The sequence below is a fragment of the Anolis sagrei genome, chromosome 2 (genome assembly GCF_037176765.1).
Source record: "Anolis sagrei isolate rAnoSag1 chromosome 2, rAnoSag1.mat, whole genome shotgun sequence".
Lineage (NCBI taxonomy): Eukaryota > Metazoa > Chordata > Lepidosauria > Squamata > Dactyloidae > Anolis > Anolis sagrei.
The window spans coordinates 230808006-230830102 of NC_090022.1; the positions used below are offsets into that span (position 1 = coordinate 230808006).

The 22097-nt window shown below is 38.2% G+C and overlaps 1 protein-coding gene across 3 annotated transcripts in view; it reads right to left on the reverse strand.

Annotated features, from left to right (window-relative positions):
* Nucleotides 1-22097, reverse strand: part of PTCH1 (patched 1) — a 120773-nt gene that overhangs the window by 30303 nt on the left and 68373 nt on the right. For all 3 annotated transcript variants that reach the window (XM_060762069.2, XM_060762068.2, XM_067464457.1), the window contains exons 7-15: nt 21740-21861; nt 20295-20442; nt 19063-19194; nt 18381-18536; nt 16611-16709; nt 16179-16304; nt 3297-3415; nt 2123-2525; nt 63-372 (exon numbers count right to left, since the gene is read on the reverse strand). In XM_060762069.2, coding sequence (XP_060618052.2) covers nt 63-372; nt 2123-2525; nt 3297-3415; nt 16179-16304; nt 16611-16709; nt 18381-18536; nt 19063-19194; nt 20295-20442; nt 21740-21861 — 1615 coding nt within the window. The remainder of the gene's footprint in view (nt 1-62; nt 373-2122; nt 2526-3296; nt 3416-16178; nt 16305-16610; nt 16710-18380; nt 18537-19062; nt 19195-20294; nt 20443-21739; nt 21862-22097) is intronic.

Consider the following 22097-nt stretch of genomic DNA (forward strand, 5'->3'; position numbering starts at 1 on the left):
GCTCAAAGAGAAAAGTACAATACAGGAAAATGTATAAAAATTGCTTAGAGTTTTGTCTGTACCTTGCAGCCAGTCTCTAAAGTAGTGCAACCACATTTTTGGAAGCTGCTTGTTTTCTTCCAACAAAACGTATGTAACACTGCTGAAACTTTTGTGAAGTTCATAAAGTAAGTGCTGAATGTTGGGATAATCTGCTTTTTGCGTCACGATGTACATGTGGTAGAATGAAAAATACTTGAATTGGGCTGCAATGAAATCATATTCCCGTGTTTCCCGTGGCACAATGTCCGTAAGATCCAGTCCATCTCTGACACGGGTGGTTCCATATAGGCTGAGGCCAAATAAGGCTAGGAAGAGAAAAATAACCACGATCTGCATAAAGAAAAAGAAAAGTTATCTTCTATAAGTGAGGTAATTTTAGCATTTTGAAGAAGAACTATATTACAAAAATTACCATTAATGATATTCTATCTTTCTCCCAAGCACAGGATCCAAGGCTACATTCTCCTTGTAGTGTAAAGTAAAAGCACTGAGCCTTTTAAATTTGAGTATTTCAATACTTAAGTGATCAATAACTAAATCTTGACTTGGCCACAGTTAAAAGCACACATGTTACTTTAAAAGTACATTAAAAATTAAAAGCAATTTTAACATTTCAATTTTACTGTTTATTCTAGAACATAATCCTAAGGCTATTGCACAAACCACATGACTTTCCATCTTTTGTAAATTACTCTCAGCAGGGCTAATGTAATCATTGCATCACATGCCAAGTCAATGTGGTTGGTTTTTCAATAGTCTGAGTTGAGCACCAAGACAACAAATCCATCTTTGGCGATGCTCCAGCCCAATTTGTTGTGCTGGTTCCTATCCCACCAGCCTCATTCCATGGGGGCCATTTTTGTTTGCAAAACAACTTAAACTAGGACTAAGGTGGGGACAAATTAACACCATGCAACTGATATGCACACACCCTGGTAAGGGACTTCGTTTTTCATTTTCAAGTCTGTGTAACATACGTTTAGAATGTATATTAGTAAGAGGAGGAATTGTATTAAATCTGGCTTTTCAAAAGTTCTGGCCTTTCAGGAAACAATGATTAAGATTCTGTACACTTTTGGCGCAATATATGTATACACTAGCATAATCATCCTCAACCTTACAATGGTTGCAGGAATTGTGCAACAGGTGTCAAAGCCTTGAGCTTACTCATTGCACAATTGAACACCTTGACATTCACCAGGCAAAAATGAAGAGTGCGTGTGTGCTTGAGGAAGGACTGGATGCACCAGGGGGCAAGTAGCATTTACACAATCATCTGTGCAATGTTTTTTGCACTCTCATCCGGATAACAATCCTTAAAGAAGCTTACTAAGATTTCAATAAATAAACTAAATTGAAAGAATATTTCTATGAAAGCATTCTACTATTTATCTTCATCTATGAAATATATGGCCTAAATGTCATAGCATTTGGATGGGAGACTCCAAGGAATACCAGGTGCAGTAGGCAGAGGATGGAATAGGCAAAACAATATCTGAAAATTCCTTGCCTAAGAAAACTGAAGACACACTCACAAGAGGTTTTCTGATAGAATATCTACAGAGGTTTTCTAGAGGTTGCTAGAGGTTTTCTGATAGAATACCTACAGCAAGGAGCTCTTTTGAACCCAAATTCTACTTCGACCTGAGTAGAGTCTAAAGACATTATATTTTTCTACATACTGGCTGATATGCAACAATTGTTTGAATAGGTCTAGTCTAGTTTGGGATTAACCAACAGGATACCAATCATAGTAAGGGAACACATTTGGGCAATCATTATAAATCAGCCTGGTCACAGTTGAGCATGAAGAAACAGCCAATATAATGAGGACAGTTGACGTACTAGGGCCTAAATGGACAGCCATGCAGCCTCACATACCCCACTGTTGAAGATGGACATTGAGGGAGAGCAAGGATTAGGGGCAAGAACGGGAAAAAAGCAGGTTCACATAAATAGCTATGTAATGAAGGGAGGGGGGTTAGGGGTGATAATGTACACCTACAGCTCGATGGGTTATTATAACAGTTGCTATTGTCATTTAATCCATAAAGAAAGGCAAGACACAAACAAACATTACCTTTGCTTTTGGTTTCAACAAGAATGGTGCATACTGTTTTTCAGCAAAGGAGGAGAGTGTCCATTTAGTACAAGGTGGCTCAAGACAATGTAGTGTAGATTCTGAGAACTGTGAAAGGAGATCCCGAGTTGAACTTGTGCTTTCTGGGCTTTGGCAGCTGAGGTTATCTTGTGTCACAGTGATGGGTTGCACTGATATTTCTGAGCGAGGTTCCGCTGTGGTATAATACACCTGGGTGTGAGGGTCATATTCAGTGCGCAACTGGACTGTGGACTGCATTGTGATCTGAGTTTCATGTGCAAAACTGTGGCTGCTATACGGAGGTGGAGGGCTGTAGCGTGTGTTGTCACCAGCTTCTGCATAGGCTTGCGGTTCAATCTGAATTACTCTGCTGACACAAGGGCTGAAAGATGGGAAAAAATGGAGATGCTATTTGTGTCATTGTAACCAAAACAACCATGGCAGATTATTTATTATGGTAATTATTTGATACATAAAGTATCAATAAAATGTTAGATGCTTCACAAAGAATTAGAAAACAAAAGCCTGATGTGAACATTTTTAAAAATATTATATATATAACAAAACAATGGTTTAGTGAAGCATTCTTTTTTTGTCAGGTGGAATAACACTGAAATATAGATTAGATACCAAGAATATGCAATGCAAAATCAACAAACAGCTACCCCTCTCTGTCACCCATTCTGGTGCCTTTCTAGTTCCTTCAACTGTTTCTATATTTTAATCAACTGAATGTCTGTTTATCTCCAGCAGATTAAGGGTTGTTAGGCACATATGAAAATACCTTGCAATTGTAGTGCCCAACTTTTGGGTCTCTCTCTCTGAAAGAAGATCCATCTTAGGGACTTTTGCCCCTGAAATTCTAGTCTCTCAGGAATTCTTGATTTTATGTGTTAGCATGCTGAAACCATATGGTAACATCGCATAGAAATCAATCAATCAATCAATCTCTTCCTCTCCTCCTCCCTCTGATTAAATTATATTTGTCATTTCTTTTACAATGTAAAAGTATGAGCACTGAAGACACAATACTTCTCAATTACCTACTCACCCCACCAGCCAACATAGCTCACCCTGAAATGTGATGCATATATGTAGCATTGAAACATTAACTTGAAATGATATATTCTATTCAGCAATTCTACAACCCCACCTTGTAAAACAGCAGAATATATCCAATCTTCGTTCTTCACGGCGATACAAATCCATGCTCAAAATTGCAGGAAAAATTAATAGAACCATGGCAAAGTTGAATACCACAACCACAGCAGCCTAAGTAACCAAACAGAGAAAAAGAGAAAAATGTGTCAGAAAGCCTAATGCATTTAATGCAAGGAGGCTTAACTTTGAAAAAAAAACAAGCACAAAATCATGTTTTTATTTGACAGTCATATATACTTAAGTTTGCTCAATCATGATCAAAATTGTACAGAACAGAATGAAAAGAGTTCCACAGCATTCCTATTTCATTGTTGAATGTCTACTATAGAAGCAGTTTTTGACATACTAAATTTGTTGTCACGATATTGCAACCTTCATTACTCCTGTGGAAACCAGGGACATAAAGACCAAACTCACAGGATTGTGAGGGAGGCTATAAAGCTATTTTTATTAATTTAAGCATGGATTGTAATAATGAGTGAGCTGAGAGGTCAAAAAAACAGCTGGACAATGTAGCTAGAGAGGTGGCCCTTGATGGATACCATCCTTGTAAGTTCAATTAACCACTGCTTCCATCATTCAGGAAAGAGATCTCCTGATTTAGCCAACCCATGATTTATAGCTCGCTCCCCAAAAAAGGTATGTGAGTTCATAGTCAGACTTCAGAATCCCCTTTTGATCCTTGGCATAAAGGACAGACTCTGTCAGAAAAACAAATTGCTATTATAATGGGGGAGGTATTGACATAAACTTGCAGTTAAAAGAAACAGAAGAAAAAGTGTCCAGAAAGGTCAATTAGAGCCAGCTCCCAGCCACCCAGTGAGGTCCTTGCAGAGCCTGGAAGCGTTATCATTTGGATTACAACTCCAAAAATGCCTCAGCCAGCATTTGGGAGTTTCTGGCAGCTGTAGTCAGAAAAGTTATCAAGTTCATGGCCCTTATATTCACTGAAGGTTCTCCCTAAAGCTCTTCACTATCTATCCAAGTCTTTCACAGCAAGCTCTTATCTCATCATACCCTTAGAAGTTCTTTAATTGCCTCTATGACTAGCTCAAAAAGAAATGTCTAAAGAAGCAAAGAAACACTGTCAGAATCCTTGAACCTTAATATGATTTTGTATCCAAGGCAGTGCATTTTTCATCAAAATCTGATGTAAAAAGTATGTCTCATGTATTTTGTTGTACCATCCAGGTCAATATTTCATCACAGTGATTTAAAAACATCTTAAATAATTTTATAGTATCGCCCATCTAAACTTGTGTTACATTAGACCTGCTTGATCAGATTAGCAAGATTATTATACCATGTGCCTTCACAACCTAGTTTGGAAGTAAATGTTATGGCCCACTGAACTGATGTTTATCAAACAAATGTTAATCAAGTGAAATATTAAATAGCTATAGAAGCCTATCCCAGTATCAGCTATCCAATTGCTCGCTTGAAGACTCTCAAAATGTGAGTGGCAAATATTTGTTTGTCAAGGTGAACTGTTCTATAAAAGTTGTATCTCAGAAACAAAAAATACAGAGATTTTTTCATATATGGTTCAGGTCCAACCTATCTTTGGGACCGCATCTCCTTCTATGAACCGGTATGGGCTCTGAGATCTCCCAGGGAGGCCCTCTTCTCAGTTCCATCTCTGTTTCAAGCATGGTTGGTGGGGACAAGAGAGAGGGCCTTCTTGGTAGTGGCCCCCCAGCTTTGGAATGCCTTTCCAAGAGAGATCAGGCTAGCTCCCACTCTCCAAGCCTTCTGGACACAATGGAAGAAATTGCTTTTTTAGACAAGCCTTTGACCATGTTCAGAAATCTTTAATGAACATATTTGAGTATCTAGAGCAGGGGTCCTCAAACTAAGGCCCAGGGGCCAGATACTGCCCTTCAGGGTCATTTACCCAGCCCTTGCTCAGGGTCAACCTAAGTCTGAAATGACTTGAAAGCACAAAATAACAACAATCCTATCTCATCAGCCAAAAGCAGGCCCACACTTCCCAATGAAATATTAATACGTTTATATTTGTTAAAATTGTTCTTCATTTTAAATATTGTATTGTTTTAAAGTGTTTTTAGCACTACAAATAAGATATGTGCAGTGTGCATAGGAATTCATTCATGTTTGTTTCAAATTATAATCCGGTCCTCCAACAGTTTGCGGGACTGTGACCTGGCCCTCTGTTTAAAAAGTTTGAGGACCCCTGGATCAAGAGATTATTTCACCTTGCATTTTATGAGACTGATGTTGGTTGTTTTATATCTGCAGTTATTGTTGCAGTTTATTGATTTTAACTAGTGGGGTTTTATGATGTTATGTTGTTTGTTATTGCTTTTGTGCTATTGTTTATGCACTTTGTGTGTTTGAACCTTTGAGTTCTTTGTGAGCTGCCCTGAGTCCCTTCGGAAGATGGTGGTGAGGTATAAATAAAGTTTTATTTATTTATTTATTTATTTATTTATTTATTTATCATATTCCACCTGTTCATCTGTGTGTCTAAATATACTGGCAGAATTTGTGCCAGTGTGTGATAATAAAAGCAAGCAACTTCATTTAACTATAAATGTAAAGCTTTTTTAAGGACAAAGAACAGGAATAGGCTGGTATGGATTTTAAGGAAACTGATGAAAAACTATTTAACTCTGGTGCTGCTTTCCTTCTTATATGAAGCAGCCATCAGGCAAGAAGGTGGTTTGAGGGCCTCAAACATTCCCCCCCCCCCCCCGCATCAGAGAAAACTCAACAAAGCTGGCAAGGGCTCTGACCTTAATTCACAACCATGTAGCTGGCAGCGTAGAAAGAAAGAGCTTGATTTATTTGAACGCATCAGCACACACAAACATTCAGAAAATTTGGTACAGAAGTCCTGTGTATATCCTTCTCTTATAAATGGAACTAAATGAAACAAACAAACAAAACGAACCTTTCAGTAATTCATTACTTCAGTGTGTGGCGGGCAGCTGCTGCTGCTATTGCTGCTGCTGCTGCATGCGTTAACTGAAGTCAAATAATGGAAGTCTGTGCTGGAGTCACTGAGGGAGAAAGCCTAGTAGGCTGGGGCCCTGCCCAAGGTATGCGCGGCTCTCCGCCATTCCTCACAGACCACCCAAGGCGAGCGGGTGTATTGTATCGCCAGGGATGATGAGCAGATGAGGAGGCCCACCGGGCAGTCGTTTCCCTGGCTGCTATCTCTCTGCAACTCCCCTCTAATGGCATTTGAGCGCTGTATTTTTATCCCCTCTCACCCCTCCCCAGATTTTACGAGTAAATTTAAAAACTTTATGACAAGAACAAAGGAAGCTTACAGAACTGGGTGTAGACACGAGGTTTGGAAATTGCAATTTAATCTGGGAGTAAGATAGTAAATGCATCTTAGCAGCATTTATTATTTCTCCCACTAAGTGCACATATTTCTTAAAGGAAAAACAGATACCGTGCATCACAGAGAAATGACGCACTTACCTGTGAATTTTGGTTCTGATTGAGGAAAGAGGCTGGCTAGCCAACCTCCTTTCCTCATCAATGAGAAAAAACAGTTATTTAGGTTTCTGCAAAAGCTTTCACTACAGGAAAGAGACACATACATCTTTGTAACCATACATCTTTGCTAGCCAGCTCAAGAAGGAAGGTGTGGTGGTGGAAACTGATCCTGGGAAGTGCAAGTCATTATTCTGTGATGAGAAACCTGACTACTCTGCTGAAAGGAAACCTTTTGATAGATATCATCCCCTGCACACACAACCACTAGAAATTATGAAATGGGAAACGGCTCTCAAGCTTATGTGTTAAACTCAGAATTCAACCTTGAAGCAAGAGATACCATAGTGAATTGAATATTGGGCTCTTACCTCACAAACCAAATTCTTTTATCAGCAAGATAACACATTAAAATAAATGGAGAATAATAATAACAATAATAATAATAGCAACAATAGCTTTCTTCTTATATCCCTCCACCATCTCCCCGGCTTACACAAAGCACAAAGTGCCTAAAAACAAACATAAAAGTGAACATAATATAAAATGCAATAAAATAAAACACATGCACATATAAAAACATCAATTCAGACTCTCCTATTTAAGATGTCATTATATTCTGTATGCCCATGGTTCTAAGCTGGTGCCTTCCAAGTGTTTTGGACTATATCCTCCAACATTGCTGACCACTGACCACATTGGCTGAAGATGGTAGGGATTTAAATATTTATTTATTTACTGTATATACCGCATTTCTCAGCCCGAAGGTGACTCAGGGCAGTTTACATTCGGCACAATTCAATGCCCCCAACAACATAAAAACACTTAAAAACATTAGCATATAAAATATAAATGACGTATGCTTTTATTGATGTTGTTATGGTTTTTATTATATGTTAATGTTTTTAATTGTATTTATGGTATTGTGGGCATTGAATTTTGCCCTGTAAACCACCTTGAGTTGCCTGTGGGCTGAGAAAAGCAGTATACACATACAAATAAATAAATAAATTCATATAAAGTCAATAAAAACATATATCCTCAGTGTCTCCTTACTGAAATCATTATTCAATCACATTGTCCAGTCGTTCCGTGGGTCTATTTCTGCCTATTACATTGCATTTGCAAATGCTTGGAGAGAACCAGGCTGGGGAAGGCTAATAAAGTTGGCACATTCCCAAAGCCACCATGTATAAACATCTGAAAAATGATAAAAGCAGGCTATCTTCAAATAAAATGTGGAGATTCTGAAAAGAGGAAGAATGGGAAATATTTGCGCTGGCTACAAATTGACTATACAGGCAGTTCCTGAATTGCAAACATCTGACTTACAAATGACCCGTAGTTACAAACAGGGGTGAGACAACAGGAAGTAAGAGAAATTGACCTCTAGGAAGGGAAATTCACTCCTGTAAGAATTATCATGGGGAAAAGTGTCTCAAATGAAGCTTTTCACCAATCCTTGTTTCCACAAAAAGCCATTTTTTTCCAAAATCCAAGTATCATAGGGATAGAAAGTAAGGCAAAATCTTTTGAACGGGGCACAGACAGCAAAACAAACACCACAGGGGTGTTAAACTTTCCCTATGCTATCCAAAGCATGCATGTGTGTGTGTGTGTGTGTGTGGAATTATACTTTAAAAAGTACCTGTTTCAACTTTTAAAAATTCAACTTAAGAATAAAGCTACAGAACCTATCTTGTTCGTAACTTGGAGACTGTCTGTATTTTAAGCCCAGCATTTACTGCAGATATCAGAACTGGATCAAGGCATTTTATTACCTGAGACAGAAAAGCAAACAATATCTAAGGCAGGAGGTCTTAAGCATTTCCATTCAGGACCCCATTTGGCTGGATAATTTTTACATGACCCGAGGAATATGAAATAAGAATAAATATAGCTAAGGTGAGCTGCAGTTTAAGAAACAATGCCCTAAGGGACATAGAAACCAAACTCAGGCAGGTTGTTTGGCACATCGAACAAAATATGCCATTTTTATCCAGCAAGAAAAAACAGAAGAGCAATACTTTCAGAGCAAATAATTAAAAATTCTTGCTTGTTTATGATATCTAGAAAATGACGCCTGAGGCATCTGCCTCATTCTGCTTAATGATATCACCAGCCTTGCCAGATATGCAAACACTACTCTTCTAGAAATCCACGAAACTTTACTTAAGATGCTGAAGCAAACTCAATCTAATTTTTACTTTGAGCCATACCTTTCTACAGTCCAGAACAAAATTTAGCCCTGGATTACAGTATAAGATATTCTTCAGCTCTTCTAGTTTTCCAATTGGACATAAATTTAGTTGCAAGCGGCTTCTTGTACGAGAGAATTAGTTGTCTACCACTAAGTGTTTTTTTATGTGAGGAGCGACTTAAGAAACTGCAAGTTGCTTCTGGTGTGAGAGAATTAGCTGTCTGCAAGGACATTGCCCAGGATGTTTTGTGGGAGGCTTTTCTCATGTCCCTGCATGGGAAGCTGGAACTGACAGAGGGAGCTCATCCGCGCTCTCCCCAGATTCGACCTGCAACCTGTCGGTCTTCAGTCCTACCGGCACAAGGGTTTAACCCGTTGCACCACTGGGGGCTCCTACCACTAACTAAAATGCAACCTGAGCCCTGCCACATGCACAATGGAGGACAAAAACAAAACAAACATACAAAAAAACCCCAGAGACACTCCAAGTGGCCAGCTTCTGGTCAAAAGAAATCTTGGACAATACCAAGTTTTTAACTTTGCTTGTGTTTTTAAATACATTATAACTGTATCCCCAATTCATTTCTGACATGATAAATAAATAAATAAATTTAGCTAGATCAAGTCTGTTGTTTTGAAACAATCAACAGGTTTTCTCCTCCAATCCTTTTCTTTCATTTGCCCCTGTATTCCCTCACTTGGCAAAAGAGCAATATTAAATGTTATTCTTGAAAACATTTGCAAATTGTGTGTGTGCAGATATTCACAACTGATTTTGTCCAGATTCATTTTAGGAGTATTACATTACTTAGATCTGGAGCTGTTCAGCATAATCTGACAAGGTGTTAAAAGAGTTCCAAGAGGAAGCATTTCACTTATGGGTGTTGAGGAAAGGGTGACTGATAAAGATGCACAAAATGAACTCATAGCTAGGATATAATTTTTACATCAATAACATTAATAGGATACATTTTTTTTACACCAATAACATTCTGTAACCTAACAAGAGCAACTCGAATGAAAGTTTTCAGAAATATCCATCATTCACACCTGAAATATCAGCACCTCTTTTGACAGTCATTTGAACTGAACTAAATCAACAACCCAGTGGTTTGGATAATGTACCACCTTGCCTGAAACAAAAGAAGTTCAGAAATAAGCATTGATATGCAAGAGTGAAAGTTGAGATTTCATCCTGTCAGGAAGCCATTTATTCTTGCTAAGCAGCTGGATTATTTTACAGATACTGAACCTCAAAAGCCAACGAAGCTTTGATTGTTATCTTATAATGTCTAGAGGAGAGTGAACAAAGATAGAGGAAGGGTCAAAGCAATATTCTGGTTAAGCCCATCTGCTGGTGGATGAACAGAAATAAACAGTGCTGAAAAGAAATGTTGTTCTACATTGCAGTGCCTTTTTAACTTGGCTCTGGAAAGTTTTCAAGATAGACAGATATTCTTCATTAAATAAATCTGAATGAAACAAAGAGAGGGTAAATGGACTGCGAATGTGGAGAAATCCACGTTCAAAAACAGACCACCCACAAGCAACTTGAATGCAGCATTCAGAATCACTTGGTCAATTAAATACATAACCTGAATTTAGCTAAAGCTGACAAAATTGTACGAAATAAATAAAAATGTTCCCATTACTGACTAGAAAAGATCTGGTTTTGCAACCCTTTGCTTTTTCTAATGTGCTCAATAATTATAGGTTCTAAATACAAGCCCCTTGCATTCTATACTACCTGTCACACAAAATGTGATTAGGGTGACATGTTTTGTATCACAGCGTGTGATCATAATGCTCACACAGAGTTGCTTTACTTGGTTCCAGGGAAGGAGCTCCCAGCTCTGAAGTATGAATTGTATTAAAAATAAATAAATCCAGAGTTTAAAAAGTGGGTTAGCATTAGGATCTGCCATGACAAACGTGGGTGGTACACAAAAATGTGGCTATCATTTGCAAGAAAAAGAACAAATTACAAGCAGATGCATGAAAAATGGGGCAACTGAGATAAGTAGCAAAAGCATGATAATGGTGCAAAAAAAGTTAGCTGATGTTTCTATAAATGGGAACAGCAAGTTATGGCCCTCCTGATGTTGTTGGACTAGAATTACCAGGGATTCAATAATCTTACAAGAAAAATGTACTGTTTCTATCCAGCAAGATACAATTCACTCTCAAGGATTACATGATTTTGTGGAGGTTCTCCTCTTGCCAAGATACAAGAACACAAATTGCTTTTGACTTTTAAAAGCAGCGCATGATGTGGCAGTACAGATGAAGCAGGGATTTTAAGGATCAATCTAAAAGACAAGGAATATTTTATCTCATTCATAGGAAAACACAGAGTGGTGCATAAAGGGTGGGAATTTAGCCATGAATATAGTTGCATCCATGGAAATTGGGCTATATATGCATGTCAAGATGCAGAACCCATAGCTAAGAAAGTCTCTCCAAAAAGCACTGTAGGTTATCTGCAGCCAAAGAAAAGACTGGTAATCACATAAAACTGCCTCTCTACTTTGACTAGTAGGCTACAGAATCTGAGCAGTAAGTAGAAACAAAAATAGAAAAAAATCACAAGAAAAATGAAATCACTTCTATTTGTAGCACTACGTACACAATGTTATGTTCAAATCTTTAAAATCACAATAGTTGCAACAGGTATTAAGGAATATATATAGTCCTTGTTTCATCTGGTAAGGTGAAGTATCTAGTAGAATGAAAAATGATTGGTGAATCAGACAACAAGAGAAGAAAAATGACTGCTAAGAAAGTACAGTTACCAAGGTCTTTACCAAGGTCAAAGTGTGCTATAAATCCTCTCTGTGTTGGAACAATTCCAAAGGAGAACCTCCCAGAGCTCCGTTCAATCGATAGAAGCAGTATCCACCAGTGCATTTTCATTTTCTCTTTGGAAAAAAGTCACTATTTCAACAATGGAGCAAAAAAAGGTGTGCGCACACATATGCACATACCAACATACTATGTGAGGTTGACATTCATAGAATATAGCCATAGAAAGACACAAGGATATACATACAGGTGGCACAAGGGCTTAGTTGAAGAGTCCATACATGGAGCATGGTTCTGTTTTATCAAGCTCAGGGAAGCAACTTCATGATCTCATGCACAACTGTTTTAAAGATCAATTCAGTGCTGTGGTTTCATCTTTGAATATATTTTTAATCAGTTTTTATGGATTTTAACTGTGATTTTAAAAACACCATTGATATTTAATCCAGTTTAAATTTTTGAAAATTTTTAGATTTTAAAAAGTTACTTTAAGTCTCCTTTGTGGAGAGAAAAAGAAGGGAAGGGCATAAATGAACATCACCACCATCATCATAACAACTGTCAATCCTAGTGACTAGAATCACATCCAGTGAAAGGACCTTCTTTGCATGTTTTGGAAGGCAGACTTCAGAAATAGAACGAGCATGGCTATATTATGAATATACATTAGGTAGCACTTAAAATAATACCCTGAACAAACCCTAATTTTGGGGATAAGAAAGATTTAACCCACGACCAATATCTTCTATATTAAATACTATATCAAATCAGAGCCTACAAATTAAATGTGAGCAACTGCGAGGAGTTGGAAATACAATGCTGCCTTCTATACTCACTGGGAACCGCCACTAATATGCTGGTGAAAACAGGTCAATTTTGGTTTGGAAAGAAGCTACTTCTGTATTCAAAAAAAGTGAACTTTCTTGGCTTATTTGAATTCTGGAAGTTTTCTAGAGTAGTAATGGGCTCCCAAGCAGGGCACATGCTCCCCGAGTGCTTTAGTTTAATGAGTAAGTTGCAGTGGGGCCTTTCCACCCTCTCTCACCACCGTACTGAATTTCATTGGCACAATGAGATCAATGGTGGAGGGTCCCTGGCATATTATTATGTTTAGGTCCAATATCTACAATTACTCAACTGTACCAACAGGACTCCATGAACATGCATGTCTCTAATAGGGAAAACCCCTAAATTTTGTGTGTGTATATGTATGAATTATAACCTGCATATGTGTTTCACATTGCTGCCACACATCAATTCTGATTTGTACAAATGATCGAGTATTCATCTCGAATAGTCATGTGAGCAAAGTAAGGCAAGAGAAAAGAGATTGCTAACTGCCTTTCACATTGTATTTAAAACAGCAGTTGGAGGAAGAATGTTGCTGGATGGAATCAGCAATACATTGTTGACATGAATAATCCAGAAGTGTGAATCATTAGTCATATTAATTATTCAAGTTATGTAAGTCAGTTCATTTTTTTTAGCTCTTGGTCTAAAGAATGTACTAAATCAAAAATATGATATAATTGTTTTAGACAGTAACAAGAAGCCACGTTGCCTGACAAAATTGTGACATAGTATATCAATTCTACACTTTGGTCCTGAATGGCCTTGTTCAGACAGAGAGTCAAATCAAGATTTACTAAGTTCAGATTCGAATGAGACTCCTATCCCTACATGCATCTACTTCACTCCTCCATTTGCACTACTGGGAGGACACATGCCAAAAAGTCAGAATTCACTAGAACAGTGAATTACATCTAAACCAATAGCACAGTTAATGGCTTCCAGACAAACCAGAATATGAAGCTATTGCTTGAAGTCAACTTTAGGCATTCTTTTGTCTTTTATGTGGCAGCCAAGAAAAACCAAGGTAATTCTAAACTCTAGCAAGGAGTATAGTGTCCGGATTGAGGGATATGGTAGGACCCTTCTTCCACTCAACATTCTGCATCTAGAATATTGGGTCCAATTCTGGGCACCATAATTCAAGAATACTGAGAAGGAAGAATGTGCCCAGAAGAGGGCGATCAAGATGATCAAAAGTCTGGAAATGAAATCTGAGGAGGAACAGATTAGAAGCCAAATATGTTTAGCTTGTACAACAAAAGGCTCAAAGGGGACATGATAGCAGTCTTTAAATATCTGAAGGTATGTCATGTAGAAGATGGAACAAGCTTGTTTTCTTTTTCTCCAGAAACTACAACATGAACAAATGGATTTAAATTACACAAAAAGATATTTCGCCTAAACATTAAAAAGAGCATGACTATAAGCGCTATTTGATAGCAGAATAGACCTCCATGGAAGGTGACATACCCTTCTTTTTGGAGGTCCTTAAATGACGGTTGGCTGCTTTATTTATTTATTTTATTTCATTCACTTATACCCCGCCCTTCTCACCCCGAGGGGGACTCAGGGCGGCTTACAGGGAGGGCACAATTAGATGCCCGATCACACAACAAGTAATCCAAAAAATATAACAATTCAGCACTTAAATTAAAACATCAATACATAGTAAAATCATAAAACCTAAAACAATCTCATGTCAGAGTCCATATATCAGAGTCCATACATCCGTTCTACTCCGTTTGTCCTTGTCTATCACCAGGTCCTTGAGTTAATTGTCAGAGTGACCAAAAGCTTGGTCCCACATCCAGGTCTTTAGTTTTTTCCTAAATGCTAGGAGGGAGGTCGCCGATCTAATCTCCCCGGGGAGTGAGTTCCACAGGCGGGGGGCCGCCACTTTAGATGGGCATGGCAGAGAGTTGGACCGGATGACCCCTGAACCTATTAGTAATGGTCACATCTTAACTATGATTAGGAACTGGTTGCATTCCAAGAGTGCAAAGCCTTGGTTTGAAGGGAGTTTGCAAACCACTATTGGCATTAACTATAGTTAAGCATAACATCCATGATGACCATGGGACTGAGATTTACTGTAATACATTAATCTGTATTTTATTGCATGTTTGGATTTCAGCTAGGATTAAGTTTCATTTAAAAGATTTTCTTCAGCCATTGGAGAAGTGTGTTTGGGACTGCAATGCAGTGCAGCTAGACAGTTAACTGTGGTTAGCACTTGAACTATGGAACTTAACACAGAAATGTGGAAATGACAGTTTCCACTAAACATCAGTAAAAATCAGAGCAGTACCAAAAACAACATTCAAACATGTAAGAAAGCAAACAATAACAAATGTGTTCATTTGTATATCTTGTTCCTAAAACACTACTTCCCTGGTGCTCCTACAGTTCCGGAGACAAATTCTACCATCATTTGCAAGAAGGAAAACAGCAGAATAATACTTGTTAAATACCTGGTTAGTGGATAATATGAAAACTGCAAATCGTGTAATGTAAATATAAACTGATTAAAATACATGTCCTACAGTAGACTTCAAAATTAGTTTGTGTGCACACATTCATACATATGCAGAAAGATAACAACTCAGTCTTATCCCTAGGAAATGATAGGAATGTTCCAAAGTCACAATGAACTTCCTTCCAGAGAATACATCAGTCAAGGTCAATTGATATCCAAGTCAGCTCATCGGCCTATTACTAACCACCACCTAAAATGCCAGCTTCAAAATCAATCAGCTGTTTTGAAACCTAAGCCCATGGTATTTCATTGAATTAGACATCATTTTAGGTAGATGCGGAGGGGGAAATATCAAACCATAAAGGAATACTGTCCTACCTCCTTGTGCATACATTATCTAATACTGGAGTGAGTGATATGATATACTGTACAAGAACAATGTAGCCCTTATGTTCCTCTTTGAATGCTATCTTTTATTTTTTTTAAATAAACATTAATTTTCTGTAGTTTTGAGGATCATAAACATACTCAGCATTCCAAAATTTTTGAATTACACACCAAAACAAACCAGCAAACAACAATTCCCAAGCAAAAACATTTTGCTTGAAAATTTCAGTTTCTAATCATAGAATCATAGAATCAAAGAGTTGGAAAAGATCTCATGGGCCATCCAGTCTAACCCCCTGCCAAGAAGCAGAAATATTTCATTCAAACCACCCCTGACAGATGGCCATCCATTCTAAGTCCATGAATCAAGGTTTTTCAAAACCTGCATCAACTTTTCTCTTTTTAAATATATTCCCATATAGCACCATAAAATAAAAGGCAGTGCAACGCATCTACCAACCATGTTTATAAAAACAGCCACATTTGAAATTAAATATATACTAGAATATATGCAGGTTACCCATACTACAATGAATCATCTCAGTCCAGGAAGAGCCAACCAGTCATCAGAAAAAGTTTGCATAATTCTTCCAAGCAGAGCACAGTGCCCTGGATCATACCAGTTCTTGGATGAAATGACCAGAATACAGTCAGCACAATACACATCACAACAAGTTTTATGAGCTTACTTGGAGGGAAAATGCCCGTAGAGCAGGAATAGGAATCAAGGCAGCCATGAAGAATGCAGTGACATTACTGATGGATGTAAGAGCCACGCTTGCCCCAGTGCGTTTCAAACATTCCCCTGTTCTATCCTGCAAAGAAACATATGAAGTTTTAGAACACATGAGAAATTACATCATGCCATGTACATGACAGACAAGTAATCAGGTATGATATATTTGAACATAATAATAGAAATTTATTTTTCATTAAGAAACACTTAACTACTGTCAAGGTAAAAAAAAAACATCCAAAATTCATGTGGACATTCTCTTGTCACCAAAAGCTTCTTATTTCTAAAGTTTGACTCAGGATAGAAGATAAAGATAACCATTAATGGTACAATTTTTTAATAATATATGGTATGATTTGGACTGTCAAAATGCATTTGCATTTACCTCAAATGGAATTCTCTTGTTTTGACCAGTTTCACTAAATGCATGTGCCAAAAGAAAGACATCATCCACACCAACTCCTAGAGCAAGAAAGGGTAAAACCTGCATAAAGAGGAAACAAATACCAAAGACAGTTAAAGGACACCTACCAAAACATGACTTAGCCATTGCAGATAATACCGTAATTTCTTGCATATGGATTTCTGTTCACTTGACATGCATACATTAGTGCTCATTGGTAAATCTTGTGACATAAAACTGTCAACTGTTTGTTGTTGTTGTTGTTCATTCGTTCAGTCGTCTCCGATTCTTCGTGACCTCATGGACCAGCCCACGCCAGAGCTCCCTGTCGGCCGTTACCACCCCCAGCTCCCTCAAGGTCAGTCCAGTCACTTCAAGGATGCCATCCATCCATCTTGCCCTTGGTCGGCCCCTATTCCTTTTGCCTTCCACTTTCCCCAGCATAATTGTCTTCTCTAGGCTTTCCTGTCTCCTCATGATGTGGCCAAAGTACTTCAACTTTGTCTCTAGTATCTTTCCCTCCAGTGAGCAGTCGGGCTTTATTTCCTGGAGGATGGACTGGTTAGATCTTCTCGCAGTCCAAGGCACTCTCAGCACTTTCCTCCAGCACCACAGCTCAAAAGCATCGATCTTCCTTCGCTCAGCCTTCCCTAAGGTCCAGCTCTCACATCCGTAGGTTACTACAGGGAATACCATGGCTTTGACTAGGCGGATCTTTGTTGCCAGTCTGATGTCTCTACTCTTTACTATTTTATCGAGACTGGACATTGCTCTCCTCCCAAGAAGTAAGCGTCTTCTGATTTCCTGGCCACAGTCTGCATCTGCAGCAATCTTTGCACCTAGAAATACAAAGTCTGTCACGGCCTCCACGGTTTCTCCCTCTATTTTCCAGTTGTCAATCATTCTTGTTGCCATAATCTTGGTTTTTTTGACGTTTAGCTGCAACCCGGCTATGGAAACTGAATTTCATTCTTACTGCTGCTCTTTCAGCTTCCTCAAGATATTTCAGTTCTGGACTGAGTCTGGGAGAAGGATTCAGGTTTGTACAATATTCACATAACATTCATTGATGGCTGAACGCTATTCTATCTAATCTTAGATGATCTATAAACAAAATAAATCCCAATTTATCAATACACAAATAATTCCTGTAGCCCTTGAATGTAACTTCTCCAAAACTCATTAGACAGAACTAATTAGATTTGTCTTAGCAGAGATAGTGAACTACAATTACCATCATCCGTCACTACTACCAGATCTGTTCAGCGACATCTGACTAGCTACAGTTCAACAGCTGGAGTGCTACCTATCTCCATATCTTTCTTTTACTCCAGTTGTTCACAATTAACAGATACTTTTGTCTTGATGGCAATACTCCTTACTGAAGCTCAACCAAAGCTTTTGGCTATTTTAGATCACCTCTTCAATATTCAAATCTAGCATGTTATGATATTTCATTATAATGGCTATTATTACATATTTGAGGGACTTGCTTTCAAAGTTCCAAAATATTTTGATGCTTTGATTCATATCCATATGGAAACTGCAGTTCTGGTACTTGTTTGCAATAAATCCCATAGAAAAACATTCACTGCCCAGATGTATGTCCGGATCAGGTACAGGTAATATTACTTATTCTGAAATTAAGATATATTAATTGTGAACAGTTTGTTAGGCTAACGCAGATATATTTTAGAGACTTTCTTAAGTCTTCATTTATTATGAGAAACTGGCAAAATATTCATGTAATACCTGAGTTGTTGCAGCATTAAAGGAAATCCCAATCAATGAGCACAGCCCCAATCCTGCAGCTACTGACAGTGCAACCAACAAGACTCCGGCAAGACCCACGGCACCCTGAGACTTAGCACAGTCCCATCGCAGCATGGTTAAACACGCATAAGCAAGCTGCAAGCAGAACAAAAAAACACATTTTAAAAAAACCCAAAGAAGACATTAGAACAAGGCAAACTTAAACATTCCTCTTTACCAACCAAAGTAATTCACTTATTAATATTATTTAACAAGACACTTATATTATATGTCATTGCTTTGTGTTGAGATAGGTCAATGATTTCTCATAAAGTTTGGATACATTTGACTAGGGGATTCTAGGATCTGAAGCCCAAAGGCTAATGCCTAATACTATCAGTAGATAATAATCCCAGCTCCGAAGTCTGAGACATACCCCCTTCTAGTTCTGTTACCATTTAGCTGAAAACCACAGAGATCAAACCTTGCCCATGCCAAGCCTGTGCTCTGCCTAATGAATGACAGACCTTCCTTAGATGTGTTACATGACCAAAAAAGTGGCATAAAAATGCAGATTTCAGAGTTGCTTAAAACATAGAAAGAATGGTTGGTACGATGATTTACTATGATATAACACAGCTCCACCAAAGGAAAAACAAAATGAATATTCTCTCCATCTTACCATGAGAAGATAGCCACTGGCGACCCTGATAACGCTGACATCAGAAAATGATTTTAGGATGTCCTCAAGAGTAGTTGTAGTAAAGGAAAGCACCTTCTGAGTAGAGTTTTGTGCAACACTTTGATGTACAACCTGTGAGACAAAAATTGGAAGTAAGATCACATCAAGGTGCGTTAACGTATATACGACGCATTCCTGCAAATAATACTTAAAATCAGATGTTCTCTCTTGCATGAATGCAGACACACACATATAGAGTAGAGGACGTGTCATTGACCTTTTGTTCCATAATTGCCATACTTGGTACAGAGGCACAGCAGGCTGCTGCAGATCAAATAAGAATGTGTGCCTCTGAGGAGGGGAAAATTGCAATTTATTTAAAACAGTGAAATTGAGGAAGGTTCATGGCTCACACTCCCCCCCCCCTTCCCTCCCCACAATTTTTCAGCTCTCTTTATCCATAAGTCCAGGGTGGATTTGTTGTTATATCAGTTGTGCCTCTAATCTAAAACAACAAATTCTTAAGAGCAATCCTCTCTTTCTTCATTGGCTGGACACTTCAGAAAGGTCACCAGCAGCTCGGCAGAGGTCAATGCCTGGAAAACAAAGGCCAGATCATGTCACATGACCTCACCAAGGGGACTGCAGCTGTGAACAGATTCTGCGGCTGGCTAATGTTTTCCAGACACCTTTCCTGGATAATCACACTGACCAAGTGTTTTTAAAACCATTTCTCTTTCAGAAATGGCAGTTCACTGTCAGATAAACAAATGAGAAGGGTGCACAAGGAGGTTTTAAAATACACAAGTTAAAAGGTATGCAACTATGTGTATTTCATACCATTTTGTGTGACCTTTTGAGCTGGCCTTATGTAATTAATGACAGTAATATGTATTCTTGAATTTTTCTTATGCTCAACTCAGCTAACTTTGCTGTTTTTCCCCCTTTGCTTTCATGGCATCCATGGCATGATGAGCATTTCCCCCCCCCCCTCATTTAGACTATAATAAAGTCAAATCTTTAGAAAGAAAAAGGTTAAATGTTCCTTCATTTAAGTTATAGAAATGATAGCATACACACATCTCAAAAATTAATTCTTCCTCAAGGGATTTCCCTAAAAGAAATGCAAAGGGAACACACACTGGGCCTCAATGAAAATAGCAGTTCTTCTGGTAAATTTGGTTAATGGCTTTCAGGGTAAAAATAAATAGTTCTCCATGTAAGTATTTTACCTGAACATACATCCTTTGCCAGGCTTCCAGAATTGCAGCAGCTTTGTCCTCATTCCAGTTGATGTGTGAAACATAGTCATAGCCCTTGAAGTGTTCATACATTTGCTTTGGAGTCATTAACTGAAACATGGTTTGCAGAGCTTGAGCACTGAAAGAAAAAAAAGCAAACGTAAGAAAAAGAAATGGCCGTATCATTCAAGTTCCCTAGAAGCTGCTTTCAATGCACAATGTCCCAAAACTGGAAAAATCCTTGTTTAAGACCATGAAGAGTTGCTGCAAAGCCTAGAAATGGTACCTTTTGAATTACAACTCCCATAAGCTGCCAGCCATCATAGCCAGGAATTGAAAGTTGAAGTCCAAAAATGTAACTTTCTTAAATTTGGTAATACTGCAATATCATCGTAAATAGAAGAACTGTCTGGCTTAGTATGAAATAGCTTTGTTTTTCATATATCTCAGTTGCTTTTTTGACAGCCATTGTTATTTTTAGGTCAAGCCAATGTGAAGGTTTCTGTCACCAGTGTCTGGGGGGGGGGGGGGGGGAGTTAATGTATTTTCAAAAGTCCCGATGCTAGCACTCTAGGGAGCATGAAGGGCATTTCTACTACATTTGGAGATCCCCTGGCCATCTCAGGGATCAAACAATTGTTTTGAAAACTTTTCCAGAGTTGTTTGGGGGGGGGGGGGCATGATATGCTATTTCGGTGTATGGGGTCATTTCCACAATATTTCAGACCCATTCAAAGCCAATTTACACCTAAGATTAATTGGTTTTTAAAATATTTTGTATTTGTTTTGTTTTAAATTGATCAAAGTGTGTGGCTGTTAACAACAACAGTTAACAACAACAACAACAACAATTGAACAGAAATTACTTCTGCTCACTTCCAATTGTGAAAAAAGGCTTCTCCTGGACCTGAAATGTTCCTCATAACATGGTGAAAATGCTTCCTTGTCTGCAAAGAACATTTTGGAACAAAAACTGTCTTGTTTGTTTGCTTTGTGAAGCAAGTGCAGTGTGCAGTATGGTTCTCTGAGGTCTCATTGGGCTCTAATACGGCCCACTATCCTTCCACAGTTGCCCAGCCCCTGCTGTAAACGAAGCCACAAGTCCTCTTTGTGTTCTTAAAGTACAGATACAAAGTGAAACATGAACACATCACCTAAAAAGCTGTTGTGTATTAATTGAAACTCACAATGTTATGAGTTTGCTCCCAAGCTGTTAAAAACGAATGTATTATGCAGTAAGACTGCAGATGAAAGAAAGCAGATACATATGAAACCATTCCATGTCCTAAAACAAGATACTTTCTTACATCAAGACCTAATTTACATAATGCAGTTTTTTATTTTTACAGCTGGAAAAAAGTTTTTTGAGCAACTAATTTAGGAAGGAAATAGCTGATGCATCATGAAACATTGTGTTACTGGTCCATGAGTCTTACCTGACAAGTTTTCCAGTACCATTTTTAACCGTGCCACCAATGATTAGTTCTTCTTGCCAATGCATGTATTTTTTTGACAACCCATAGCATCCACCACTTAAAACAAGGGCCACATCAAGAGGCTAAAATGTAATCAAAGATGTTACACAGTTATAGAATCATACAGCATTGAGGAAGCATAAGTATCTCAAGTTATACAGAATTTGTAACATTTTTTCAGACTTGTCAGGACTAATTCAGGAGCAGCTGTGGATTTCCCTCCTTACCTACCAAACTTTCCAAAAGGCAATTAAAGAACCAAGCAGGGGAAAGAAGAAAAGTAGAGCCCACTCTAGTAATGTCATTAGGCTTTTAGTGA